The sequence below is a fragment of the Pleurotus ostreatus genome (genome assembly GCF_014466165.1).
Source record: "Pleurotus ostreatus strain PC9 chromosome Unknown scaffold_6, whole genome shotgun sequence".
NCBI lineage: Eukaryota > Fungi > Basidiomycota > Agaricomycetes > Agaricales > Pleurotaceae > Pleurotus > Pleurotus ostreatus.
The window spans coordinates 1,225,764-1,252,891 of NW_023503161.1; the positions used below are offsets into that span (position 1 = coordinate 1,225,764).

The 27,128-nt window shown below is 50.0% G+C and overlaps 8 protein-coding genes across 8 annotated transcripts; 5 read left to right on the plus strand and 3 right to left on the minus strand.

Moving 5' to 3' along the window:
• Nucleotides 1-662: 662 nt before the first annotated feature.
• Nucleotides 663-3,493, plus strand: PC9H_008662 (uncharacterized protein; the record flags this gene model as incomplete). The annotated part of the gene is made up of 4 exons (XM_036778170.1): nucleotides 663-704; nucleotides 758-3,235; nucleotides 3,292-3,365; nucleotides 3,418-3,493. 4 exons carry the CDS (start codon nucleotides 663-665, stop codon nucleotides 3,491-3,493), a joined length of 2,670 nt encoding a protein of 889 aa, XP_036629598.1.
• A 912-nt stretch (nucleotides 3,494-4,405) lies between these two features.
• PP1_2 (Serine/threonine-protein phosphatase pp1) lies at nucleotides 4,406-5,637 on the plus strand (the record flags this gene model as incomplete). Its single annotated transcript, XM_036778171.1, has 6 exons — nucleotides 4,406-4,559; nucleotides 4,618-4,848; nucleotides 4,905-5,081; nucleotides 5,141-5,292; nucleotides 5,342-5,476; nucleotides 5,527-5,637. 6 exons carry the CDS (start codon nucleotides 4,406-4,408, stop codon nucleotides 5,635-5,637), a joined length of 960 nt encoding a protein of 319 aa, XP_036629599.1.
• Nucleotides 5,638-6,501: 864 nt separating this feature from the next.
• On the minus strand, nucleotides 6,502-8,567 carry PC9H_008664 (uncharacterized protein; the record flags this gene model as incomplete). The annotated part of the gene is made up of 10 exons (XM_036778172.1): nucleotides 6,502-6,720; nucleotides 6,773-6,935; nucleotides 6,986-7,212; nucleotides 7,276-7,510; nucleotides 7,565-7,765; nucleotides 7,822-7,921; nucleotides 7,975-8,158; nucleotides 8,208-8,334; nucleotides 8,391-8,423; nucleotides 8,479-8,567. 10 exons carry the CDS (start codon nucleotides 8,565-8,567, stop codon nucleotides 6,502-6,504), a joined length of 1,578 nt encoding a protein of 525 aa, XP_036629600.1.
• Nucleotides 8,568-9,691: 1,124 nt separating this feature from the next.
• Nucleotides 9,692-14,676, minus strand: ATG11_1 (oligomeric, coiled-coil, peripheral membrane protein; the record flags this gene model as incomplete). Its single annotated transcript, XM_036778173.1, has 16 exons — nucleotides 9,692-10,756; nucleotides 10,834-10,949; nucleotides 11,033-12,448; nucleotides 12,501-12,659; nucleotides 12,726-12,883; nucleotides 12,934-12,988; nucleotides 13,041-13,242; nucleotides 13,295-13,353; nucleotides 13,409-13,441; nucleotides 13,493-13,575; nucleotides 13,625-13,718; nucleotides 13,771-14,178; nucleotides 14,225-14,321; nucleotides 14,374-14,503; nucleotides 14,559-14,587; nucleotides 14,635-14,676. The coding sequence occupies 16 exons, from the start codon at nucleotides 14,674-14,676 to the stop codon at nucleotides 9,692-9,694; spliced, it is 4,146 nt and encodes a 1,381-aa protein (XP_036629601.1).
• Nucleotides 14,677-16,744: 2,068 nt separating this feature from the next.
• PC9H_008666 (uncharacterized protein) lies at nucleotides 16,745-17,681 on the plus strand (the record flags this gene model as incomplete). The annotated part of the gene is made up of 2 exons (XM_036778174.1): nucleotides 16,745-16,777; nucleotides 16,830-17,681. 2 exons carry the CDS (start codon nucleotides 16,745-16,747, stop codon nucleotides 17,679-17,681), a joined length of 885 nt encoding a protein of 294 aa, XP_036629602.1.
• A 350-nt stretch (nucleotides 17,682-18,031) lies between these two features.
• On the minus strand, nucleotides 18,032-20,104 carry PC9H_008667 (uncharacterized protein; the record flags this gene model as incomplete). Its single annotated transcript, XM_036778175.1, has 10 exons — nucleotides 18,032-18,250; nucleotides 18,300-18,443; nucleotides 18,494-18,553; nucleotides 18,622-18,696; nucleotides 18,753-18,837; nucleotides 18,893-18,996; nucleotides 19,066-19,311; nucleotides 19,371-19,524; nucleotides 19,793-19,906; nucleotides 19,956-20,104. The coding sequence occupies 10 exons, from the start codon at nucleotides 20,102-20,104 to the stop codon at nucleotides 18,032-18,034; spliced, it is 1,350 nt and encodes a 449-aa protein (XP_036629603.1).
• A 207-nt stretch (nucleotides 20,105-20,311) lies between these two features.
• On the plus strand, nucleotides 20,312-22,742 carry PC9H_008668 (uncharacterized protein; the record flags this gene model as incomplete). The annotated part of the gene is made up of 11 exons (XM_036778176.1): nucleotides 20,312-20,355; nucleotides 20,500-20,883; nucleotides 20,932-21,001; nucleotides 21,060-21,112; nucleotides 21,167-21,257; nucleotides 21,310-21,483; nucleotides 21,535-21,801; nucleotides 21,855-22,019; nucleotides 22,091-22,159; nucleotides 22,214-22,432; nucleotides 22,497-22,742. The coding sequence occupies 11 exons, from the start codon at nucleotides 20,312-20,314 to the stop codon at nucleotides 22,740-22,742; spliced, it is 1,782 nt and encodes a 593-aa protein (XP_036629604.1).
• An 831-nt stretch (nucleotides 22,743-23,573) lies between these two features.
• On the plus strand, nucleotides 23,574-25,661 carry PC9H_008669 (uncharacterized protein; the record flags this gene model as incomplete). The annotated part of the gene is made up of 7 exons (XM_036778177.1): nucleotides 23,574-23,892; nucleotides 23,945-24,651; nucleotides 24,713-24,827; nucleotides 24,885-24,983; nucleotides 25,062-25,269; nucleotides 25,321-25,421; nucleotides 25,489-25,661. 7 exons carry the CDS (start codon nucleotides 23,574-23,576, stop codon nucleotides 25,659-25,661), a joined length of 1,722 nt encoding a protein of 573 aa, XP_036629605.1.
• Nucleotides 25,662-27,128: the final 1,467 nt, after the last annotated feature.

Below are 27,128 nucleotides of genomic sequence, written 5' to 3' on the forward strand. Positions count from 1 at the left end.
CTCAATCATGAGGACCGCTGATAGCCCAGTCGAGGTATACGTGTGTCTCCATACGCGTGAGTAGTTCATTGCAGACTTCCTATGCCCCCCTTCTGAAGATACCTATTTCTGTAGACGTGTCTACTGATCGTAACTGGGTACGCTGATTCTACTACAATACTTGCTGTATCGCAACTGATATCCCCCTAGGTTGACAACGCTTCTTATTGGCGTCGCTTCTATGGACGCTCCTAACTTGGGTCTGGTACTCACGAACACATAGAGTACTGTTCTTACTTCATTTTTGTTTTTCCTCATTGGGTTAATTGTTGATATCGATTCTGGTGTACATTGTTGTCTGCGGTTGCAGATGTTCCGTTGCTACCAATTTATGATGCGTGATCAGTTTCAGTTGTCGTATTGGCATCATGATGTGCATGATCGAGACTCAATAATTATGGTATGAATACATATCATCTGCGAGCCACAACATCTAGCGGTCTTCACTGGTACCTGAATCGTATAACTTCAAGCACCTCAGCTTCATCCTTAATCGTTGACCTTGAACGCACCGCGGCACCCCTGTCCAAGAGCCCAATAAGCGCTAGAGCTACAGGGGCGCCTAGCACTGCCACAGCGCTCCGCCTCCTCCTCGACGTCGCGGGGAGTGACCGTGGCCAACGATGCCGGATCCGCAGTTGCCAACGAGAACATTTGACAACCAGGTACGCTTCTCGTCTATACGATGGCCTTAGCGCAATCTCAACTCCCTCCGAAGACAGGTCGGGCGAGCAAATTTCTTGAAAAGGTCTCCCTGCTTCGCGGTCGTATTCGCTTTCACGCTCGCAAATCAAGACATTCCACAGATACCGCCGGAGGCACAAGTCCGTACCTTCGCCAGACGCGCTCGATGGATGCTGGTATGCACATTGTCGCCAAGCCATACATGTCACAGCCGCTTCTGGGTCTCCATAACATGGATATGAATGATAATGAAGAAAACGAAGGTTCTGACCGGTCAGGATCTCCACGAAGCTCGACCTCGAGAGCGCATGCCGTGCGTCGAGACTTTCCTGCTCCCCGCCGCAATATCGACGGCTTGCCAACTGACCAATCCGTGACATCATTCATACTTCCCGTTCCTGTCCCACCCTCCGCTCCGACACACGCTACTCAGAGACCACATACATCGGGTGGCTTGCAGTCATCGGGCATCCCTGGCAAAATGCTCGCGAAGAATCCATCACACATAAAGGCGTCGTCGCCCTCCTTGCGTCTCGACAACCTGCCTTCTCCGTCTCATCGATTCGGCGCAAACGGAATATCGGATGCCCGCCTCTCTCCGACTATTATTTCTCGCCAACCCCCACTACCCATTCTCAACCTACCGAAACTCGTCGTCTCGAGCCCAGACTCGCCTGTGCAAGCGCACACGGCGGGCAGAAATGGGCAATTGCGCAGTATGCCTGCCTTACCTCTTCGTGGGCGGGACGAACCCAGAGACGGCGACGATGGCTCAGAATCAGACGACGATGACGAAGAGTTCCATGATGCCCAAAATGATGACCCCGATGACGGTGCGGATACCCTGATGCGAAGACCTCGAGGATCTATGGACAGTGTTGCCAGTATAATAAGTGGCGCACACGCCTCTGAACAATTTGCGTCCAGCCTACGGCATGGCCCCCATTTACTCCCGGAAGTAGATGTGTCAAGAATAGACCTATCGTTCATTGGCGACGACGCCGCGTCACGCCCGGGGAAGGGCAAGGGTAAAGCACGTGAACCCGAGTCAGATCCCACTCAGACGCCTACCTTCGACGACTATTTCTCAGCAAAGGCACTAAACTCGCAACCGCGGACGCCTCATGCAGGACCCTTCGAACTCAACCTCGATTCGACGCCTCAAAATAGACGACCTGGTATATCTAAACACGCCTCCAGGAGCATGATAGACTTGGTAAGTATAGCAAACAGAAATAAACCTATACGAGAAGCGACGGACGAAGCAGCAGAAGATTCAGAGTTGATTGTTGCCGAAGAACCACTGCAGCTTGCTTCTGTCAAAGGAAAAGGCAAAGAAAGGGATAGTGCACGGAGCGGCGTAAATCATGGTGCTCTTGTCCACGAACGGCATAATCCTTCTGGGAGTCGAGACACCCTCACCCCACCACGCCCACTGCAGCGTCGACGCTCCATGCCTACATTCACCGCTTCTACTGAACCACCACCTTATCCTGCATTTCCCCCGCACCCCCACCATCGCCTGCTCGCGCACCCGCGCGACGACATCGTCGAAGGCTCAGAGACGCTTCCTCGGTACAGCAACGATATCTATCTCAAGTCTGTCATGCCAAGAAAGATGGAGTTCAGCAAGCCCGGAATTATGGCACGGGACCGTAAATGGCGTCGAGTCGTCTGCGAGCTCGAAGGGACCGTGTTCCGTGTGTATGAATGTCCACCAGAGCTGGCGGGTGTCAGTGTCATTGGAGGCTGGTGGGAGAAGAAGGTTGGGGTCGGTGATGTAACAGAGAGCGCAGCCAGTAAGGGTGCTTCGGCAAGCAACGGACGGTCAAAAGAGCAGAAGATTGGTGACAGAGAGTTGTTGATGGTCGCAAAGGTTGAGGATGAGGCTGCCAGTGGGCGGGTTCAAACACACGTACAAGTCGCACTGCCACCTGATACGACCATCCAGCTACACCCGTCGGAACCAAGCCCGCCACCTAATCAACCTCGAAGCATAACGACTTCAGCAAGTAGCAGGTCCCGCTTAGGTGTTGTCGGTCAGCTTCTGAAACCACAGTCGCGATCCCATTCTCGATCGCAGAGCGACGTACCCAGTTCAGGAGTGCCGAGAAGCTCTTCGAACACGCCTCGATCATCGTTGTCGATTGCTCGTCCCAGTACGAGTTCATCCTCTGTGTCTGGGCCATCTAGCTTCTTGGGCGATGGCCTTAGTAGTGCGACGTCGAGCACTGCACCAACATCTTCATCTAGTTCGCGCTCACATTTCCGCAGCGGATCTTCTCCTACTACCATAAACTCTTCTAAAAGCCAGACGCTTATAACCCAAGGCAACCCACATGAACGACGCACGTCGGACCTGGATTTAATCAAAGCATATACACTACAGCATGCTGAGAGCGGGTTGGGGAATGACTATGTGAAGAGGAAAAATGTCATTCGGGTAAGGCTGGAGGGCGAACAGTTCCTTCTGCAAGCCAAAGATATGACAGATGTTGTGGCTTGGATAGAGGTGAGTGGTATGTATGATTCATGAACTTGATCTCATGGTCGATGGCTGTAACTTAGGGATTCCAAGCTGCGAGTAACATAGCGTTAGATCTAGACGAAAGAATCATGCCCAGAGGTCCATTGTTCCCGAGGTTAGTCCGTGAAGCAACGATCGTCCATTTATAAATTAATCTTCATCATTAGGCGAAGGCGAAGGCGAGCCGCTCGTCGTGAAGCCACCCAGCCACAGGGCACAGGCGTCGTAGATACTCCTTCGTAGTTGCGCTTACGACACTAACGACACTCAGATGGAATTATACCGGCCCACGTTTCACTTATCATACATAACATAACGGACCTCGTTCTATTGCTTTGCGTTTTTGTTCACACACTGGAATCCATTGTAGCTATATATTTAATCATTCCGTACACATCCATTCTGTATTCAACTCAAATAATGCCTTGAAGGTGTTGCCTGTTAAGGGATGCCGGTGGCGCGGGAATCCGAGAGCTTCCGAGTTTGGAACTGTACGTCAAACCCAGCGTTATCTGTACCGCCCACCAACGTCTCATCGATACTCGTACCAGTCCTTTATCCTTCTGCGGTGCTGGCTGCCAGAGAACTTACCGACTACGCTCTCACTTCGACATCCTCGGCCGCCAATAGCCCATCTTCGTGGTCATTTTAAACGTCTGAATCGTTTCATTCATTCTGAACCCGCAAAAAGGTCGTGCCGCCTGTCTCGACGCTTAAATTGCTTGTTTCCCGTTCGCCGCTCTTCCTGTGCATCCACGACTGCCAAAAGATTAACGACGCACCAATTTTACCCCCAGGAATAGTCGAGGAGAGAGAAAACGTTTGTTGGGGAGAACACCATGGCAGATTCAGCAACCGAAATTGATCTTGACTCGGTCATTGACCGTCTATTAGAAGGCGAGTTGTTGTTCACTTTTGAAGTCGTAGTGGACCTCGTAGGGCGAAGATATGGATGGGCACTCCTTTCTATGGGCGGACTAGGATGCTGACCGTCCATTTTCCCGCCACGACATCGTTCGATGATGGTGCTGTGTACCGAGTGTTGGCTGTTAAAATCAATGATACCGGGAATCATTGGTCTAGGAAAGAATGGATGGGCACGCGAGGTTATGCTGGACAGCATCTGGATGACTCGGCTTTATGAATGGTCCTCTGATGCCCCCCATCCACCTTATAGTGCGAGGCAACCGCCCCGGGAAGCCTGTTCAGCTGCAAGAGTACGAGATTAAGTATCTGTGTACGAAGGCTAGGGAAATCTTCATCGGTCAGCCGATATTGTTGGAATTGGAGGCACCCATCAAAATATGCGGTTCGTAACATCCAATGTTTTACTGCCTCCTGCGATTCCCCTCAATGTCGAAATCTAGGTGATATTCACGGTCAATATTACGACCTACTTCGCTTGTTCGAATACGGCGGCTTCCCTCCTGAGGCGAACTACCTCTTCCTCGGCGACTACGTAGACCGAGGTAAACAATCGCTTGAAACCATCTGCCTACTCCTCGCCTACAAGATCAAATACCCCGAAAACTTTTTCATTCTTCGCGGCAATCACGAATGTGCTAGTATCAACAGAATATACGGGTTCTACGATGAATGTACGTGGTTTTGTATGCACGTAAGACCAACTCCTTTATGTGCTACTTTCTTCCAGGTAAACGTCGGTATAATATCAAGCTATGGAAAACGTTCACGGATTGCTTCAACTGCCTACCCATCGCGGCAATCGTGGACGAAAAAATTTTCACGATGCACGGAGGGCTGAGTCCGGACTTGCAATCTATGGAGCAAATTCGCCGGGTTATGAGGCCAACAGACGTCCCAGACACAGGTGTGTGTGGCGGTGCTGGCCTCATGCCGAGATGGACTGACCACGTGATCAACTTTCAGGTCTTCTTTGCGACCTACTATGGTCAGATCCAGACAAGGACATCACTGGCTGGTCAGAAAATGACCGTGGCGTCTCGTTTACGTTTGGCCCCGATGTAGTGTCGAGATTCCTGCAAAAACATGACATGGACTTAATATGTAGAGCACACCAGGTGGGTTCGGCTAGTAGCTCCGTAAAGTATTATTCACCTCGTTCCGCAGGTCGTCGAAGACGGCTACGAATTTTTCGCGAAGCGCCATCTCGTCACTCTGTTCTCGGCCCCTAATTATTGCGGAGAGTTCGATAATGCAGGTGCTATGATGAGCGTAGACGAGACTCTACTGTGCTCCTTCCAGGTATGTATCTCGCCATTATGTCTACGTTCTAAATTGACTTTTTGATACAGATATTGAAACCGGCCGAGAAGAAAGCCAAATACCCTTACGGCGGTATGAACATGGGACGACCAGTAACACCACCTCGTAAGCAGAAGAAGAAGGATGGTAAGATGGGTTGAAGTCACTTAGGGAGTTAGACTCTGTACTAGACTGGCCCTCTTGCCGGTGATCTGCTATTATATTAGGACGACCCCTCTATTTCCATGGTTCATCGCTCCCACTGTTTATTCCTTCCATTCATTCATTGGTGGTATATAAAATATTTTCTGTCTCTTTCAAAATGTGTATTATTGCTCGCCACTTAAGAACGCGGGGTTAGGTTGACTGGGACAAAGAAGGGGGACCCTGCGGTTCGATGTCCTCTTCATGGTGACCTGGCGCGTTCGGATAGGTCGCGGAGGTCTCAAACATATGTCAACGACCCACAGAACCGTTGACTGGCATGGGAGCAACTCCATCTTACCTCCGCTTGAGGCCCTCTATCGGCCGTGCGCGCACCGATTCACCTCGCGTAAGTGCCTGTCGGATCCTCTTCAAAGAAGCACTCAATAAGCACCGAGCGTAGAACCAATCAAAGATAAGCTCCCGAAACTGTTGTCTGTAAGTGAGGCACAGTCGTTTAGCGGGAGAAGCGATGAATAAATATACTCTACTTCCTAGTTGGTTGATTGATTTGCTACGTCGGTCCGGCTGATCGATGCACAACTCAGATCTCGCAGGAAAATAAAGCTTAGTGTATTACAATGGTATGGGGAGTCGATAGATACAGAGACGTCGTGTACGCTGGGGAAAATACTAATAGAGGTCTCATTGATACGAGACGATCTAGAGCATTGACGTAGATCGTGAAAAGAAAAGACAACTCGAACCCGTACAAAAACTGTCTGCGCCCGTCCTACATGGTATCCTAGAAAGTATTGATAGAGAACAGAGGAGAACTAATCTGCCAGAGATGATTAGAACCGTTATACACTTGCCAAGATTTAAACCTTGGGGAGGCTCTGGATGTGCTCGTGAGACGACCCTGCGGACTTCTCATCCTTTTCGTCGTAGCGAACATCAACGGGGTTGGCGTGGATGTTCTGAGCGGCCTCCTCTCCATCGAACAGGGCGGCGGTCTCCTCAAGCGATCTGTTCTTCGTCTCAATGATGAAGAAGTAGAGGAACACGGTCTCAAATGCGAGCCAACAGCAGTAGACGATCTAGTAGGAGGAAGTGAGTATATCTCAAGGATGACAATATGATGGGACATACGTAGTATTTCCAGGCGATGGCATCGAGGGCGACCGGGTTGACGTACTGGTTGAAGATGAGAGAAAGGGAGATGGAGAAGTTGAAAATCGTGAAGCCCTTCGCACGGAGAGGGTAGGGCAAAATCTCGACAGTGTAGGAGACGATGAGAGGAGTGAAGGCAAAGCTTCGTGAGATAGTTAGTATCAGCAGGGAGTCACTGGCCAAAGGACGTACTCGTAAGACATATAGAACAAGAAGATAAAGGCGATGACAGCGTGCGCAGCAGCGTCGGATCCTTTCAATGCGAACTGTGCAGAACAGACGGTTTGCAGGACGAAGAAGATGAGCATGCCGATGGCTGAGGTCATGAAGAGGATTCGGCGCCCGATGCGATCGACGAATGCAGAGGCAAGGAGGGCCCATCCCAAGTTCCAGATTTGGAGGATACCGTTAATAAGGAGCTAATTAGACGGGCGAATGAGTGATGAGTAAGGCGACGTGGGGATAGTCGTGGGGGAACAAACCTGGATGGTGGGGTCTGTAATGCCGATGGAATCGAACACCTTGTTAAGGTAGTACGAGACAAGACCGTTGCCTGACCATTGAGAGAAGAAAGCAAGAGCGATAATAATGCGCATGCGCTTTCGGTTACCGGGAGTGGCGACGAGGGCTTTCCATCCAACATTGGAAGCGACGGTACGATCGAATTCAAGAGCGTTCTTGATTTCTTGGAATTCATATTGCACAAGAGGGTCGTTACTGGAAAGAGAAAAAACTTAAAGAACGAATAAAAGAAGAAGAGGGGATACTTACACATTCCCGTCAGCGTGATAGTAAGCAAGGACTTTGAGAGCTTGGTCTTCCTTGCCCTTGCTGGCCAACCAACGTGGGGATTCGGGGCAGAACCAGATCAACAAAACTTGAGCGATCGACGGGAGGCCCTGAAGGGCGGAGGGGATACGCCAAGACCAGGTGTTGCCGATTTTGAAAGTGCCAAAAGTGGTCCAGGCAGCACTGGAGGAGAAGGGCGTTAAACCTAATCCCGAGCGGAAAGCGTAATGAAGATGTACACAATAGCTCCAGAATACCAAAGAGAGTTATAAGTTGAAGTCAACGGGCCACGATATACGGGATAAGAAATTTCCGTGACCAACATGGGAGCAGCGCCGGCTAGTTCGTGTTAGCTCGAGTATCTGGGAGGGGCGTAAACGGAAAAGACTTACCAGCGAAGGTAAGACCGAAACCAATAAGGAAACGAGCCCCAATGAACATGCCGACAGATTGAGAAGCAGTCTGGATCACAGTGGCGATACACATGATGCACGCCCCCAGGAAGATGGCAGACTTGCGACCGAGACCATCAGAGATGTAGGGGGAGAATGGGTAAGCTGCCAAACAGCCGATGTTCTGCGAGGAGTTCAGAATATGCTCGCAGAAGGAACAGGAAAAAGCATACTTGGATGGCATTCAGGAGACCAAGCATGCCACCAGAAGGGTTGTTGAAGTAATCCCTCCATTGGGGGAGGGACTGAAGACCGTTCATCATACTCCCGTCATAGCCGTTGGTTGACGAGGTAATGAGGCTGGTGAAATGAATGGCGTTAGGAAGTGCAGAAAAGGTAAGTCATATACCACTTACAGGAGGAAGATCCAACCATTAAGCGCAATGAGGCTAGGGAAGAATAACCAATTAGTCCAAGAATACCAAAGTCGTCCAATAGACATACCGCTTGTTGTTGTACCACTTCCTTCTTGGGTCGATAAGGTGAGCGTATCCAGCGTCGCCGCCTGTGTTTACTGCTCCTGGTCCACCCATTGTTGTCACTTGAGTATCGACAGAAGGTTGGGAAGTGGATGGAGGAAAGGTGGAACGAAGAGTCGATCCTTTATATGTACTAAGAAGCGAGCCGGGGATTCAGACTGTAGCCATGCTAACTGTCCAGGTGATGCGATTCTCCGTGAATTCCCCTCCAAGTTGGACTCGTTGGAAGAACGGACGTTTTGTTTCTTCATTTTGGCTTGGGTGCCTGACCCTGGGGGTTTTAGAGAAGAAACTCTTCCCGAACGAGGACATAGTTACTTCCAGTCTCTGCTCCGCTTTCCGCGGTGCGCTCAGGGATGCTTAGTTCCCAACAAATCAAAGATGGAGTTGGTCCTACTTATGACTTTCTCGCCGCAAGGTGCTGCTGGTCCCAACACCTTCTCCTCTATGGGTCCCCTTCAACAAGGGAATTCCTATTCAGTTCGTGTGCTATAGGCAAGAAATGTCGGAGCCTTGCCATCCCTGCACTTTACAGGTTTCTCCGTTGCCAAGTCGTAGATATCTGCTCGTGCGAGGGAGGAATTTCATCGAAATTTCCCCAGATGTGGGGATGCTGCATTGAAATGGTTTAGTTGATGATTGACCCTTTCGGATCGCTACCGGATGTTACCGCCACCATTCTCACGTCTGCAGGGTGCAACTGAGTTACGTCTGTTCTCGTCTGCTACGTTGAGTACGACACCGTGCGCTCGTTATGTTCAACGATGGCCAAGGTCGCCCAAGATTCGCCCGGAGATACTCAACTTATCCAGATGGCTTGGTATGCAGGTGCCACCGCAACACGACAGTAGACTCAGTGTATGGCGACTGATCAACCTTTTCACTGGATCAATCGCGAGGATAGGCAAACAACGTACAAACGACTTACGGAAGGACCTTAACAGCCTTGAAGATCGATATTGAAGCGTAGTTGAATACGGAAGGTAGTAGTCTGAAAGGACTATACAATATATGCCAGGCGCTTAGCTAGTGGACTGCTTTAACTGAAACGAATGCTGGATATTATTGAACGAACAAGAACAATGCACAGAAAATATGATAGAGAAGATAGCGAGAGACAATTAATCGCAAGTAACAAATCAGGGCGTGATGCGAATACATAAAATGACACTTCAGGTTTATAAACGCTTGAGAGCATTAGTAGCGGACTCGGCTGTGCTATCTCCACCCGATGGTTGGTTTGGCGTCGCACTCTCCGATCCATTCTTGACATGACTGCCGTTTAATTCTGACGCCTTCCTTCGGCCAAAGGAAACGCCCCAGCTACTCGCAAGACTCGCTAGCGTACCCGTCGCCGTAAGACTTGGACGAACAGAAACACCGGAACCTGCCGAGTGACTGGCAACGGAGGGTGCAGGGACATGATACGATGTCGTACGTCGTCGGTTAAGGAAATTAGACATTCCTTCTGAAGCTGAGCCATCTGGTGATGGTGTGGACGGCCGACCAAACGGGTTTCCCTCGCCAGATGATGGTGAAGAGGCTATTGGAGGCTCTGATAAGGCCGTCGTGGCAGCCGCCTTGGCAGCTACAGCAGGTGAGGCAGATGAACTTCCCATGACTAATGGAGGGACACGACCGACAGAGAAACGGGACGCAGATGATAGTCTTGAGGCTCGGGAACCTGGACGCAGCGGTGAAGGTATAGCGGGGACATTAGAAGATGCTGAACCGGTTACTTGCGAGGGTGAGGATGGCGGTTGTGGCAAGGTTGCTTGGGGATATGTTGCCGGGGGAGATGTCGTGTGGAAAGAGGTACCCCGTGGGGAAGAAGCGTTGACCGCTTCGTCAATCGGAGATGGTGTCTGGCTTCGCGAAGGAGGAATAGCTTCTAGGCGAGATGGCTGAGCGTCGGCTTGAGCCAGAAGACGTGAAAGAGAGGATGGTCCAGCGGAGGGCGATGAGTTCGAGCGAGCTCGCGAAGGGAAGAGGTGCGATGTTGGAGGACGGGTAACACGAAAGGTGTCTTCCACCTCTGCCTGTGGAGGCCCAGGGAGGATATCCGGTGGACTTGTGCCAGCTGTTAAGGGAAGAGCTTCTGTGGGTTCCTTATCGCGATCACCCGAAGGTCTCTTCGACGAACTTTTGCGCTTGTTTTGTGAACTCGGCTGCGTCCAATCCTCGACTTCGAGCATGTAATACTTGATGCCATCACCCAAACCAAAGGGGTTGCTTGAAGGGTCCTGAGAGATAGTCAATGAGCGGTTTAGCTGATCAACGGGCAATCTATAGCGACCGCTACTAAATGAGCGAAACTCACGTTTCTATCGACCAAACATTCTGTTATGGAGGTGATGCGCGCCACTATCCATTCTCGAGTCTTGAGTTGTTCCGCAAGGTGCCCTGAAGCTTGTAGGAAATAATGCGGGAAGGATACTGTGTCGAAACATGTAAGCGGTGAAATCTCGGTTCGGGCACAACGTCGGAAGAACATGAAATAAGAAAATAGGAGTACATACCATTGAAGGCAGCCCAGGGTTTAGACACCGAATTCCGCGTGGGCAGGAAGAGGGCCAGGTCGCCCTTTGCAAAGTTCCTGAACGAGATCTTGCCTTTCGCTCGTTCGCGATATTCCTTGCACTGTTTCTGCCACTTTCTGATCGTCGATCCGGTCTTCCCGATAGCCTCTAAGAAGCGATCGTGGTCAAATGCTCGCAGTGCGTCCAGAGCTGCATGAGGGTCAGACGGATCAATTGGGGAGGGGTCGTCGGGGTGGCCGATGATACTGTGTCTCATACTGGGCCCGAAAACAGAATCTGCCAAGTTCATAGATGGCTTGGTCGTCGAGTTTGGATGCGCTGTCACCGCCTGTGCTGTGGCCATTGCTTTGATGTGTGACACGCGAAAGGCAAGGGCAACGTCAAGGATTTGTGCGATGAGTTGTTCCGAACTTTCCAATCGTTGCTCGAAGCCAGATTGGGATGCCCTGCCAGCACCAAGGTCTTCACGCAGGAGGCGTTCAACATGGTGTGCTTCCCTTAGCTCGTGTTCAACACGTTGCAGCTCCTCCCGTAAACCAATGGCATCAGCATTGCCCACATCCACGCTTGCCTGCGCATCCTTCAGTTGGCGTTCGGTGTCCTCCAGAATGGCCTTCAATTCGTGGAAACGTTGCTCCAAGACGGCTCTATCACCATCCGCCTCGGCGATATGGTCACGGATGATGCGGTCGTGTTCGCTCGCTTGGGCGCGAAGCAGCCTGTCCTTCTCGCGTGCAGCTTCGGTAAGCGCACGGTGCACCTCGTCGCTCTCCGACCTAGCAGCCTGGATCTGTGCTTCAAGGTCCTCTCCCCTCGCTCGTGCCTCCTCGAGCCTGAGTAGGTTGTTCGCCTGCTCCTCCAGTAAGCTTGCTACCTTGTCCGAATTGCGAGTTTCGAGAGCCTTGACGTCTTCGAATTCCGCCCTGATGCGAGCGAGCTCTTGACGCGCGAGTTCTGCTTCCTTGGCTTGCTCAGTGGCCTCCGAAAGCGCTTTAGCTAGCTCCTTGTGCTGATCCTGCACGTGGGCAAGGAGTTCGACGTGCCGCTCGTCTATGACCCGGCGCGCCGTAGACTCCCCTTCAGCTTGGGCACGAACCTGATGGAGTTCCCTTTCCAAACGGTCTGCCCGCGCCCGCTCCTGGGCTGCAGTATCTTGTGCTTCAGTAAGATCCCCTTGGAGCCGGGAGATTTCTATCTGTAGGGCATCTCGGTCTTCCTGGTACTGACGTTCCTGCTGAGCCTTGGAATCTTGGGCCACTTGTAGCTGATCTTGTAACTCTAGAAAGGCTTGTTCGTCCGCTTCTGATACTACTTGAGAGTTAGTGCAATGCGACGAATAGATGTGCAATGGCTTACGTCTACGCCTCGACGATGACAAGCGAGACGCGGAAAGGACTACAGAGAAGTTAGAGGCCATATGGTGATTGTCTCAGGACACCCCACTCACGGGATCGCTCTGCAATGCGGTCAAACGCCGACTCCAAGCTGTCCATCTTGACAATCAGCTTTTCCAGTGCTCCTCTAGACTCTCTGATAGCGCCCAAAGCGATGGCGTCGTTACTTGTGCGGGAAATCTGCTCCAATTCATCCAAGACTCCAAGCAAGCCTGCGGAGAAGGTTGGATAAGTACAGAAGGCTCGAGGATAATTAGCACAGGCAATGTGGATCTCACCGTCCACGTCCTCGCGTTCGAGGGAGTAGGCGACGTCAGAGCCGAGGGCAGTGGTGAAGTCAAGTGTCGGTACAGGGTCATCCAGACCTTTCGCCTCGAAGGGAAGCTGACCGTGTACCTCGCCACGGTAAACTTGACGTCGTTTCCGTTCGCTGGCACTGAAATAGGCGTAAGTTGGGGCCGTTGGAGTACCGGGAAGGAAACTCACGATAGTTTTGCCATGACTTCTAAAATGCTCTGCGCACGTTGATTGAAGAACCGGGCTAAGTTAAAGTAAGGCGCAAGAAAGATGTTCAGGGCACTTGGATGACGAACAGAATTCTTTGCGCCGAACGATCTCGATTACGGTAGCGCCATAGGCGTAGAGCATATGATGGAGGCGCTGTATGTGCGAGAAACTAGTTTTCCCTCGGAAACTCGCCTGCAGGCTGGAGAGAGCGGGTGGCAGCTGGATCAAGTCATTGTTCAGGATGCTGATGCGCTGCAATATCCCCATGCAATGCTCTGTATAGGCATTCTTTTCTGCACATGTGACCAATGGTTCTAGCATAGAAGAAGCTATGAGTTACCTTCGCATCGGCCATGAACCGCACTTCATTGCGAAGCCCGATGTCCAGCTGCTTGAGGTCTAGATCAGTCAGTCGCCTACGTCCTAACGCTAACGTCATTGAAGAGTGCCTCACCTTGGATGATCGCATCAGGATTATTGACGGGACCTGGTTCTTGGTGTTAGACAGAGCGTACTAAAGTTGTAGAGGCTCGCTTACTTTCAAGTTTGGAGGCCACGTTTGATATTTCCTGCAAGAGACTCTGCGCGCGGCGACTCGTATCCTCTGCCCCCTCCAGTAATCTTCCGGTCGAGTCAGCGTAGGACTAAGAATAAGGAAATATTCACTAACTCGGTCGACGACACAAGTGTGCGAACAACTGTGGCACCATCAGTGAGCTGCGCAACTGCCTGCTCCGTTTGTATGAACTTGTTGCGCAATTCATCTTCGTAGGAAGTCAATTATGTAGTGGCTAGCCACGAGAGTGTAGTACGCACCATGAGTCCTCGAACATGTGTCGGCTACCTGCCTCATCTTCGTATTCGAAACATAATCCCCCAGCGTCCGTGGCCTGTCGCCGCCTTGTATTGCTTGTCGAGCTGCGGGAGACAAGAAGTCTACATGAATCCTCACCCGGCATATGATCTCCAAGTCGGCTTCAACCCCAGCCAGTAGCGTAGCTTGTTTCTCTAGCTCCTTGCGCGCACCCACCGCTACTCCCTCAAATACGTCGACGATGTTCAGGACATGGAGATCCAGGCTGTTCGATGCAATGCAGATAGAATCGTGTTGGTAGTGGAGGGATACTAGGAGATTGTTGACGTGCTCTGCGTGCATGTGGGCAGTGTTCAAGTAGGAGGCCGCCAACTGCGACGGTCGGAAAGGGGGGGTGGCCGCAATGTTCTCTAGTTTCTGTCAGATGCGTTGGGCGAAGCGTCACGGGGAACATACCTTCTATTGGAGGCTGCAAAGGTGGTTCGACTCGGAGTTCCCGTAAGACATCGTCCAGGTCCTCATCCAGATAGTGCTTATTGAATACGAAGATCGCCTGACGGCCTGTCAAGGACTACATAACATACTTGGATACCGGACACTCGCACCTGGTCGTGTGCTCCTGCCAACTCGCGAATATTTGTGTTGGTGAGACGCCTCCCATCGGAAAGGTATGCTAGGACCGCGTCAGGATCAACCCCAGCCTCCTGATGCACAAAGAGCTCCAGGCTCCCTATGCTATGCTACTGTAAGTATACATACCCGCGCGGCGCAGCCAACTGGTGCCGCTCACCGTTCAATATCTCGCAGAGATGCATTAACCTACTGCGGCTCAGAATTGTACGATATTCCGAAGTGCAACGACTCACTTTGAATACTTGGCCGTCCTCCGCGCGGCATATTTGTATCATTGAGCTATGGTTGAAATGCGAAAAGCGGCGTATTGAGCGATTTGGCTGTTCAGCGTGCGGCGCGAGGCGCGCGCTTTGAAAGACAGGGGGTCGGGGCGGGAATTAATGCCTTATTTGGTAATAGACACCAACGGCCGACGCGTTCCGATCTTTCCCTTCTCCTTGCTCGAGCTTAGGGCAAGTCCCTCACTTCCAAATCAACATGTTTCACGCTATGGGAACGATAGGCGAGCGAGATACCTCCGTGAGGAACATTAAATATGGATCCGCGGGACGCGCCGGCGGTAGCTCACTTTGAAGTGCTAGTATGTTCATTAATTGTCATTATTGTGGGATTTAATATTGTCTTCCAAATGGCAGTGTAAGTGTCTGCTACTTAGTGATTTAGTTAGCTACTCAGAAAAGTCTACCCCTTCAACTGTAAGCATCAAGCTCCTTCACTTGTGACAACACAACAAAAGAAAGTTGACCAGAAAATTGTTTCTTCTGATCCTGGAAAGTTGGCACGACGTCAAGTGGGCAAGAGCTTTGAAGGTCAGAGGTCAATGGTTGCAGACGTCGCGGTTTGTGTTGTCGGAGCGAGCCAAGAAGGATGAATGAACTGATTAGTTGACACATTGAACGGTGACGGTGGATGGTGAATGGTTTGTACCTGGAGGAACATCGGGCTCCTAGCGTGCCACGAAAAAACCTCGGACCCCGGACGCGCAGGAGTGAGCAAATGTTGCTGAATCTCGACTGTTAAAAGACACAGTACGGGCTTTGCGAGCGGCGGCGCTGGAAAGGGAGCAATAGCCCCAGTTGCGGGCGACGCCTGATCGATGATCAACGTACTCTGGGTGTCGTCGTGCTTCAGGCTCGCTGGCTTTTTCGTCCGTCCGTTAGCTTCCCGCCTTACGTCCAAGGCCTTCCCACAAAATAGAGTCCCCCTCCTCTGAACTTTGGTCAAACCCCCATTATTTTGACATGAATCGGAAGCAATAACGACTGAGCGTCTGACAGACGCGTCTAAACGACGCGTAAAGAGAGGAAATGGAGAGAAAGTGGCAAAATAACGGACGCGACAGAGGCTGTGTCTCTTACTGGTATGGATCATGTAGCATTTCTCCTACTACAACTACGAGATCAGCACTCGCCTCTTACCTCGTAAACCAGCACTCGAGACGACGATGAGCCGATAATCTGAGAACAGAGGCGACCGACTCTCTGGCGTACTGGACCCCAACCCCCTGCACTCAATTTTAACTACACTGCGGGAATGGCACGCCCTCCTGGGATAGAAGAGGTGATTTTGCCGCCATTTCCTGAACTCAAAGCCAAGCCTGATGACCCTATTGGTTCAGTCGACGATGGTCTCTAGCCTTCCCTTTTTACGCTCATTGCTCGCAAGCCTCGTAAAACAGTCCAGCGGAATGGGATTCTCTCAAATCTCTTGCAGTGTAATCGGTGTGACTTATTCCGACGTACCGTTCTTCTCAATACTAATCCTCTAGGCCTCATGGCTGCTCTTCACTATCTACGTGCTGCCGCCATGCCCTGTATTGCTTCAGCAAAACACCTCATCGAAATGGCACACAGCATTTCACGACAATGGGACGGCCAGACGCTGCGCGTCTCTCTTTGTCCTTATTTGTCCGGACCTGGTACCCCTTTTAGAGAATGTATGCGAGCTACGTTCGCAATTAGCCAACATTCTAGCATGTATTGGCATCCTGTTCTAACATACAAAGTGCATACATCGAATCTATTACACTGCAAGCGCCTGACAGGTTACCGGTGTGGTTCTCAATTTCAGAAGCCAATGGGTCGAAGCAAGAACAGCGACGTGTCCATTTGACACACCTTAACAGTCGCCAGTGACTTTTCGCCGGTGCATGGAAGGGGATGGTATGGGAAAGCCAATTATGGAACACAACTATGCCAGCAATCGAGGGACTTTGTATAAAGAGTAACGATGTGGTTGCCACGGATCGATCCTGACTTCTCTCCTTCCTGGTTCAACCCAGCTAGTGTCGCATCTGCGTTTCAACGCGCACAAAGGCCAGGAACTTCGCTTGCCGCCCAAAATATGCCTTCGCTACCACCAGAGATCATACGCAAAGTGAGTGCCCGCTCCATACATTGCTTACTTTCTGAAAACAATGCTATTCTAGGGTAAACTCTCGTATTCGAGTTATCAGCACGCCGCTCACATAGATAAACCAGTCTTCGTCCATGTGGGGAACACCAAACATCGTAGTGCCTTGTTGCCACTCGCCCTGGTGTGCAAGGAGACTCAAACTTGGATGACCCCTTTGCTCTATCATTCTGTCCACCTGACCAAGGCTCGACATATTCGCAATATTTATGAGGCTTTCAATCACTCTGCGTCCCTTATTCAGCACCTCTGGATTGGTCCAGTCGACGGGGCATACAATGCCGAACTCGATTACGGGTCGCCGTCATGGCCTGTCGTTGTTGTTCACGACCTTCTCGCCCTCTGTTCAAACCTACGATCACTCACTATCATCAACTTGAGCCAGAATCTCTTCTACCAACTTGCAGATGTGATACCTGCCTCGATCGAATCGCTCTCTATGGGACCCATCCACGGTCCATTAATTCTCGGGCATCTCATGCAGCGTCCTCGTATCCGCAACTTCACGAGCGGCCAGTCGTACATGCGAGACGACGAGGTGCAAGACATCATCCTTTCGCCTTATCTTCGCCGCTTCCGACGTATTGGCTTAGGCTCGGCGTATTCTTCCGCGGTTGCACAGTCCGAGTGTGTTTCGGTGTCGCGGACGCTCGAGGAGATGCAAATTGTGCTATGTGGGCAGGATCGGGGATCGGAAGTGCTTGAGCGAATTATGGAGACAACGCTACGCTCGTACACAGACGACAAGCGTGTGTCCGTCACCCCAAATCCGCTGCATGACTGGATATCGGTGTTATTTGAAGAATTTCAAGTCGAGTACACTATCTTCGTCGGTACGGCTCTTCTTTCCGGCAAAGTCTCCCGCTGAGCGCTTCGCAGGTACCATCGTGGATGATTTATAACTGACGCGGCTTTCATGTGGGGTCTCATCTTGCCCACTCGAGTAATTACCCGGTGCAGCGCTCGAATTGATTTACGGTTGCGATAACGGATGGTAGCGATGCAACAACACGCACGCACGGCTGTTATTCACTAATAGAGATAAGGCTTTCTTCGAAAATCATGTAGGTATCCTACCCGCCAAGCTGGAATAGGTAACTTGCCTACAATTCATTCATTTGATCCCGAGACATTTAAGTGCGGTAAGGACATTTCCTCGCAAGATGGTCTCTCGCGAGATTGCTACTTGCGTTCTACCTAGATTTACAGTCGCTCTGTTCATATCTTATCAAGGGAAGTAATGGCTTCAGAAATTGTGGGCCGGCGAAGAGGGTCTCCTTGCCAACATTGAGTTATGAGACCCCATAGAGAATCGTCGAGGCCCCTTTGTACGACCTCTGCTGAGTTAGGACGTGGAGGCCTCCTACCCTCAACGATGAGAGTTGACACGGAATGGTTCAACTTGAGGTCAGAGAATGGACGCGAGTGAGTGAGGAGCTACGTATATTATGTATCAGTATCCGATGCTCCGTGAGTAGTCACCGACCTCATAAATTGTCATGGCCAAGGAGTAGATGTCGGACATCGTGGCCATCATAGGCTGTCCGTCAAATATCTCGGGGGCGAACCATCTGTACGATTCATCTAAACTTCCACTGTAGGTGACTTCGGCACCGATGTCTTCTATAATCTAAGGAACCTAGCTGATTCTTGACACAAAGACACCGTCGAGCGCCGCACCTTTGAAAGGCCGAAATTAGCAATAAGAGGAGAACCGGCGTCGCTAATCATGATGTTTTCCTACACATGCCGGGGGGATGGTCAGCTTCGGCATGATGCATGATCGTGCATTCGCATCGAGTACTCACCCCCTTCAAATCGCCGTGTACAATTGGCGGGTTCATTTCATGGAGGATTTGGACGCCTTGCGCTATGCCCTTGATCTGTACATACTCCCGCATAAGGGGAAATCGAGATTAAGTGTGAATAGGAACTTTACCAATACTTTGTAGTCGATCTGCGTGTCGTGTAGCTTAACGTATGAAATTGCTGAGCCATTCTGTTGCCATTGGCTAATAGTGCACCTGTTAAGAAACTTTGTCTTAGAATCCTCGAGTGTTCCGACAAACTGTTACTCACGGGCGAACTCCGTCGCTAATACAAAAACCATAAAAAGGTAATATATGCCTCCCCCGATCGAGTTTCCACACTTGGTCCCAGATTTTAACTTCACGCTCGAATCTCTACATAGTGTATTAGTGGGCAAAAGATACATTCCCAGATCCCAATGGCAAGAGGGGAATTTGACTCACTCGCAGTGTGTGGTCGTTGACAGTAGCCGTGCGAAGTTCCCTAATACTCACCTTACGACGCTCTAGGTAGATGCCTTCGTATACATCCACTCGAAGGGAGGTTGAAATAGGTGTTGTGCTGAGACGACGGATTTCGCTACTTTGAAGATTCATGTCTGGGAGTTGTTCCTCTAGATCTCTTAACAGATCGGACAAGTTTTGGGAGAGACCGCTTCTTATGCCAGGTTCTTTCACTTGACGGGCGATCTACGTCAAGATAGGGCAGTGAGAGTTCGAATGGTTACTGTGTAACTAGGTGTCCTTACCTTTTGGAAGCTCTGTAGGATTTCATGGGAGGCCTTTTCATTGTGAGCATCGGTAACGATCTGCTTCAAGTCAATTTCGACGCTAGCAAGCCTTTGCGCTAGGTTGCCAAAGTCGGTTTGGACCTTCGCAGCGAACTCTCGCTGCCAGTGATAGCTGATGATTTCAGCATGGAGCTAAGATCCAATATCCAATAAGCATCGTCATCTGCGTGGAAGGCCCTGAAGCATTGCCTGGAATGTTTGGATGCAACGGTCGATCTCCGTATGGCTTTCCTCGATATCCATCTTGATTTCATTTTGTCGGAGAAAGGCTTTCCACCACTTCCATTCCGACCACTGCTCGACTCGTATTTGGATCTTGTTTAAACAACTTGGACCAAATCAGTTCCAGATTAAAGCAAGGGGACTAGCTCGCAGGTTACCTTTCGATCTCATCCGAGGCATAATTCAGATTGGAATGTGGACGACTTTGCATCCGCTCGTTCAAACCCTTCAGCAATTTGTAACATCGTTCCCCGAGTTGTTTAGCCGCCTGCCTTTGAACCGATAAGTCAAGTCCCAAGACGAATGTCCCAAGATGCTCACTTGTTATAGCTGACGTTATAGCACAGCTCTACTATATTGAACAACGATTTTACACCAAGATCCAATCCTGGAATCCCAGAGAATTCGGCTACGATCTCGGCCACAGGCTGACCCAAAGTCAGCAAGACAGATTCTTCCCGACCTGGCATTGCGTTCGTCGTCAATGAACATGGGAGCCCATCGCTGGGGGATGATCATCAATGAACAGTTATAGCACAATGAGCATTGATGTTACTCACCATTGTCACCCAACACTGCAAAGTTCCCATGGCACTGCCGCCGCAAGAACCAGATGCACCTCGCAGTGGGTTGGAGTTGCGCCGTTACTCATCTGAGGCTTAGGGACACTGATGGCCATGGACGCTATTATACGGCTGAAAAAATGGAAGAAGCGACTTAGGTACGTGGTGAATGGGGAAGTCAACGTCAAGGCGGGAAGTAGGCGTCCGCGACGGTTGAGCGCTCGGTCTGTTATTGCAGCCCGAGGTTCTACTATATCCCCTTTACATGCCCAATGTCGAGCTCATCGTGTGATATTTGACAGTTTTGGAAGCAATTCCAAGGTCAAGAGTTCGACGGAAGAACGCTCGGTATCCGCTGGACACGTTGAATCCGTCTTGCCTAGAAAGCCAGCACCTCAGCCAACTAGAAAACATGGCATACATTTGGAAATCCCACCCGGGCCCTCCAATGGCTCCCCGTTTGCAGCTGAAGGACCGACACTTGGGAGTACAATCACACCAACCGAAACTATTGATAGCCAGTCGGCGTTCGATCACAGTAGTTTCCTAACGTCGGTACAGGCCATGTATGAGTCAACAACAACTGTGCAAAACGATGGCCTCCCTTCACAAGACACAGCAATTAAGTCTTGGGGACAACTTGTATCGACGTTCACGTCTGCGATACGATGGAGAAAGACACGAAGGTAAGTCTGATTCATGCCATGCAGTGTTGTGGAACTCATGACTTGAAGGCGTGTACGGGACCAAGCTCGGATCACTTTGCAAGATGAGGGATCACATCTTGAAGGACACATTTTTCAGGTGAGCGAAGTGGCAGGACTGAAGTGGCTCTGAATTCTGAACTTCCTCATTGCTCAAGAACACGATCACTTTGCTTTCAGGAGTTGTTGGGGATAATTTCGAAATAGCGCAGTACGTCATTCCTCCGTCCAACCTTTCTTCTTGACCCTCAGGCTAGGCATGTAGGAAGTTGATAGAAGAGAGATCACGAATACAGACCCTGGATCCACTCCATAATCTCGTCGGAGCGCTGGATACTCGCGTACGCTTACTTAAAGTACGTTGAGATCCTTTCTGGTTCTATAGCTAATATAAATGTATCCCTATAGTTGGCGAATGATTTGAACGCTGCACCAAACTCCGCATTAATTGATGCACTCCTACACGATGATGAGGAAATTTACCATGTCTTGGGTGCTATACTCTTGCAGCCAGAACATCGTCGCGCTGCGCTCGGATTACGTGGCCCGAATGCTCAGAACTTGCTTAACCTCATCCAGGATGTGAGTATCATCACAATAAGGCGCAAAGGCGTGACCATATCCAACCTACAGATGCTCGACAAAGGGTTCTTATCAAACACAAAAGACACAGGAAGGACACTGTATGACGCAGTCCATAAGCTGTACTACCGGTTGTCGGTGGCGAGTGGTATATTGCCCCCGCCACTGATGGTGGATGGTGTCACCTTGTTGCAGAACGGAGCCGTCAATGGTGGAGGGTATGCTGATATATTCTTAGCTTCTTACCAGGGTTCGCAAGTTGCTTTAAAACGTCTGCGGATATTTTTAAAGGGCAACGACCGGCACAACGCATACAAGGTAATTGTCGTTGAGCTTAATGGACACGAATTGCTGACCAGTGGTGATGGTAGATGATCTGTCGCGAGGCCCTTCTCTGGAAGAAGGCCCAGCATAAGTATGTGCTCCCGTTCCTGGGAATTGATGCGCAGACATTCTCGCCGTCTGTCTCCCTCCTTTCACCGTGGATGCAAAATGGAACGATCATCGTTTACATGCAAAGAAACGGAGATTTCCTCGTCAACCAACATGTACGTTCAACGTCACCCCGGGGAGGGACTGTGAGGACGATATTAATTATTGGGTATAGCTACGTGAGATCGCTGAGGGAATGGAATATCTCCATAGCGAAAATATCATTCACGGAGATCTTCGAGGAGTGAGTGTTCTAACTTCTGCTTCATATATATGAACCTCGCTCACCCTTAAATAGGCGAATATATTGATGGACTCTGACTGGCACGTCCGCATTGCTGACTTCGGATTGGCAATACTGGCGGAAACGACGTTCTCGGATGAAGGTTCCTCCGTCCCTGGTGCTGTGCGCTGGATGGCTCCCGAACTATTCATGGGAACGCCTCAATCCACCGAAACAAAATTTGGGAGAACAAAGGCTACGGATGTATATTCATTCGCCTGCACATGCGTGGAAGTGCGTGTCCATTACCCTCCGCCAATTTGGTGGATACTTACATTATCCGCCTTTGGTTGTGTAGCTTTGCACTGGTCGCATCCCGTTCCACGAATTTGGATATGATATCACTGTCACTCTTCAAGTGATGGATGGAAAGCGACCACCCTGTTCATACCCGAGCAGTGATGGAACATCGAAGGGCGTCAGTGAGGACTTGTTAAGCATTGTGACCAATTGCTGGGCCCAGGAGCCTTCAGACCGACCTCCAATGTCAGAAGTCGTGAAGATGTTGGATGCCAAGGACAATGTTGACACCGATTCAAGTTGAGGTGTGGTGTTATATTATATTGTTGAAAATTGATGCTGCGGCCCTATATGGTACAGGTGCTACAATAAAACAGTTCATTCCTCCCTTCACTTCTTCAGTAACTTCAGTAATGCTTTAACCCTGTCTAACTGGAACACGCCCAGTTATGGGCGGAAAACTCAGAGAGGACGATGTAAGAGGATCAAACATGGTGATTTTGTGTAAGTGAGAGTACAAGAGAAAGAAGTAAGTATCAATAACTACCAAATACACAATTCCTGCTGGATGTAGCAGAGTCTTGCGCTATTTGGTTGCCATTTGGCCAAAGGAGGAATGGAAGAGACAAGGATATCTTTTGTCAACAAGAAAATCGGGGCATAGTAGATGATGGAACATTTTTCTAAACGTTGGGACATTTCCTGATATTGGCACTAGCCTAAAAGCAGATTACGCTAGGGAGTTGATGCCTCAAGCCAATATGGGCCTTGGCCCTTGCGTGAGCCTCGATACAAGTTTGACATATAAAAGTAGTGAGAATATGCCCATTTAGGAAATTATCTGATGCCGATAAAAATAGCCTTCTTCAAAACCTTCTATATAAGGGAATTTTATCCATAGTACGGGAGTCTTTCACCAAGGTCACCAACTGCGAGTCCAATCATGCCAAGATGCATATGATCTACAGTATACATACATACTCCTAGCCCTTGCTAGATCTTTCATCTCGACGCCGTAATCTTCTCTGTTGAAGACGACTTACTGATCACGTCTCGGGATATCCCTTCGATCACATCCGTGTTTCCGTCAGCTGCTTCATAAGAGACACTGTCCATTTCTTGACCACCATCTTCTATGTCGCAAACAGCAGATAACAGGAAACGAGTGGCAATTGTTGGCGGGGGCGCGGCAGGAATGTCTGCGGCATACGCCCTCTCGCTCTGCCCAGGCGAGTTCGAAGTAGTGCTATTCGAACGTTCGTCGTCTCCGGGTGGAATGGCCACCTCGACGCCGATCAATGCAAAGAAATATGGCGCGAGTTACATCAACGATGGCGTTCAAGGCGGTTCCCCAGTTTTCGGAAATACTTACTCGATGTTCGAGAAGCTCGGCTGCACACCTTCCGAAGTTGGCTTCCAAATCAGTTTTGGTCGAGAGGTCGGCGAAGACTATTGTAAGATATATCTGTTACAAATGCCCGCCTTTGTCTAAATGGCGGTTTCCAGGGAGCAACGTTTTCCCCGCCGCACTGCTCGACCAACACAAGGATTCCATCAAGAGATTCTCCACGTTTTTGAAGGTCACCTCAAACCCGGTCTTAGAACCAGTGTTCGGTCTCATGCCTATCCATCTCTCGCTCACTCTCTTCCGCTTCCCAAAGACGTTTGCAGAGGCACTGGTCTTTCCTCTCGTGGCGTTGTTCATGGGCACGGGTAATCAGACGCCTTACGTCTCGACCGCCATTGTTGAAAGGTTGTTCACGGACAAGAGCATGCGCCTGTTCGACTATAGCAAGGAAAGCTTCGTAAACGGTATCCCTGAGATGAGGGCCTTTCCTTGCCTCGGAGAAGTTTATAGACGATGGAAGAAGGAAGTCGAGTCCAGAGGCAATGTTGAAGTTAGGCTCCGGGTAGAAGTCACGGGTATGCAGAGATCAGTCAAGTACGTCGACCAGTCGAACGGCCAGAAGCGTGAAGGCGTCAAGATCTACTCGCGCGCAACGCTCGGTACCAATAACGACCAGGAAATAGAGGGGTATGCCGGAGCAGAAACAGAAGAGATGTTCAGCGACGTCATTATAGCCTGCGATGCAGATGCGGCACTCAAAGTTTTGGGAAAGGACGCGAGCTGGATGGAGAGGAAAGTATTAGGAAACGTCAAATATTTGTGGGATATCACTGTCACCCATAATGATCTAGGGTACCTAGAAAAGGTAGTTCAGTGACCTCCTTGATGAATCAAGGCTGCTAACGACGATCTTGTTTCCCAATTAGTACTACCGAGTTCGCTTCAGCGACGATCTTCCATCCAAGAAACGCCTTGCTGAAGGAGACGAAGAAACCAAGAAAGCTGTTGAGTTTGCGAAGGATAACTTCAACCCTCTGTACTGTTCGTCGTTTATCCTTTCCGTGCACCTTCTCCGCGATGATACTAATTCCATACCAGATGTCCGTTCGTATCCAGAAGACAAGAAGAAGATCGAGATGTCGTTTGACTTGACGAATTATCAGCCACAATTCAAAGGAGAAAGTCCCTTCGGCCCGGGTGGAGATGGAAAGAAAGGAACATTTGGTAGGCACTCCTCCACGAGTCTATAAGTTACGAGTTCCAACTCTGCGATAGATGACGACCAGGCAAACGATGACCGTGCTGCCAGCGCATCGGATCCACGTAGATCGATACACGCTGTGAGCCTTGCTGATGGGGAACTTCCCCCTCTCGAAGATCACGTATTTCAGACTATATTCTTGGATAAGGACGGTTCCGAGGGGATGTGGACCAAGAGCGAAATCGATAAGGAGAAAGTTATCGCGGAGAAATGGTGGAAGCAGTAAGCGGTTTCCTGTCCAGCTGTCTGGGTTGACCTATATGGTTGGGTTAGACAGTCGCATCGGTGGCAGCATTACGCAGGAACCGTGCCTTGGATGATGTTCTTGAACGGTAAAAGGCACACCTATTTCGCGGGAGCGTGGACGATTCTGAGTAAGTCGCGCTGTCATTCTGATGTGAGAACGTGTCTTACCTATTGCTCACCTTCGGATGAATGAAGACATGCACGAGATTGCCGTATGTTCCGGGCTTGGGGCAGCGTACAGGTTGGGAGCACCGTACCCTTTCGCCGACAAACCGGAGGAGTTATGCGGAAGACTGTTCAAGTTGACGCTCGGAGTGAACCATAGGATGCGAGCTAGGAAAGAGGACAGGGATGGGTTTATCGCTTGATGTAGCTGCACATACCGTACGATCGACATCCGGATACAAAGATTAATGAAAAGCAAGGTCTTTAACCCTGGAACCTTCTCGACTTAGATTAAAGCCCTAGCCGGGTTCTAGTTTGCGTCGTCGTGCCTCACAGTTTGGCAGCTAGTTGAAACTTGAAAGTGTTGAGTTTAGAAGGCGGTCACTGCACGCTTAGCGCTCAGCAATTTCTACGCCGGGCACCCCTGAGCTCTGTCCCTTCTCAATCTCGAACTGATAATGAATGACAAGGGATAAAATCACATATACTTCCGCCCTTTGGGTAACTTTTTTGAGGGCTTTTTGGGCCAAACAAATGTCTCAGAAAGACAAGGTTATAGACCTAGCCTTTTCAGTGGAGCACGGAGCCCCAAAAAGTATTCAAGAAGCCGCGCAAGGTATTTCTGTGATTTTTCTGCGATTGTTCTGATGGCCACTGGCTCGGCACTGACTGACTCAAAGAGCACACTGGCACCAACTTCCGCCGGCGACGAGAACGGCTCACATCCAAGCCTTACATCACGCCGTCGGCAAATAGGGCGAAGAAGGTATTTGATAGCTGTGGGATAGCCGGATCTATAGGACAAAAGCATCGCTGAGTCCTGACTGCCAGCAAATGCCATCACACGCCGTGCACGGATTGATACTTTCACCCTGGGATCGATGAAAATAATATTCAAGTAAACGGATTATTATTTAATTACTTTCACTTACAATATTTTACACTGCCACATTCAATAATATGCCCGAAAGTAAGCTTAAAGTCCCAAAGACTTAACAAACTAATATCTGTAATCAATAGTTTTTTTTCTTATACTTACTTGTTGCTAACTTTTAGAATATTTTCGGGTGAAGTAATGAACGAGGCGAGGCTCAATACTTCAAGTAGAACTAGTAAAGTAGTAATGAATCAGTAATATATAAACAAAGAACCTTTCAATACTCCAAAATGCTAAGTAACGATAAAGTAACGATGAAGTATAAGTTATAAAAAGTACGAGGAAAGTATTAATCATGGATACTTTGTCAGAAAGTACACATAAAGTATCAATCATGGATACTTGGTCAGAAAGTACACATAAAGTATGAATCAGGCATACTGAGTGACGCGCCTCCGACCATCCCGTCTATACGTGAACTCGCAGTGGGATAGCACATGGAGGGTCGTGTCTGATATGCGCAGGAGATTAGCAAACGCAGGCGTAGCCGTAGACACGGGAACTTACCAGGCCGGGAGCGAGATGAGAGAGGCGCGTGGCAGTGGATCGTAGACGTGACACGTCTGAGGCGTCGTCTGAGGCGTCGTCTCCCGTCAGTTGCGAATGCGTGCACCAGACCCGCTGACACGCAACGCTGCCACACGCAACAAGGGCACACTCAAGACGCCGCGGCGCAACCCAGACGAACGGCTGTTACCATGAACGGAGGCGAGTTCCTGAATCGCGTTCGTCT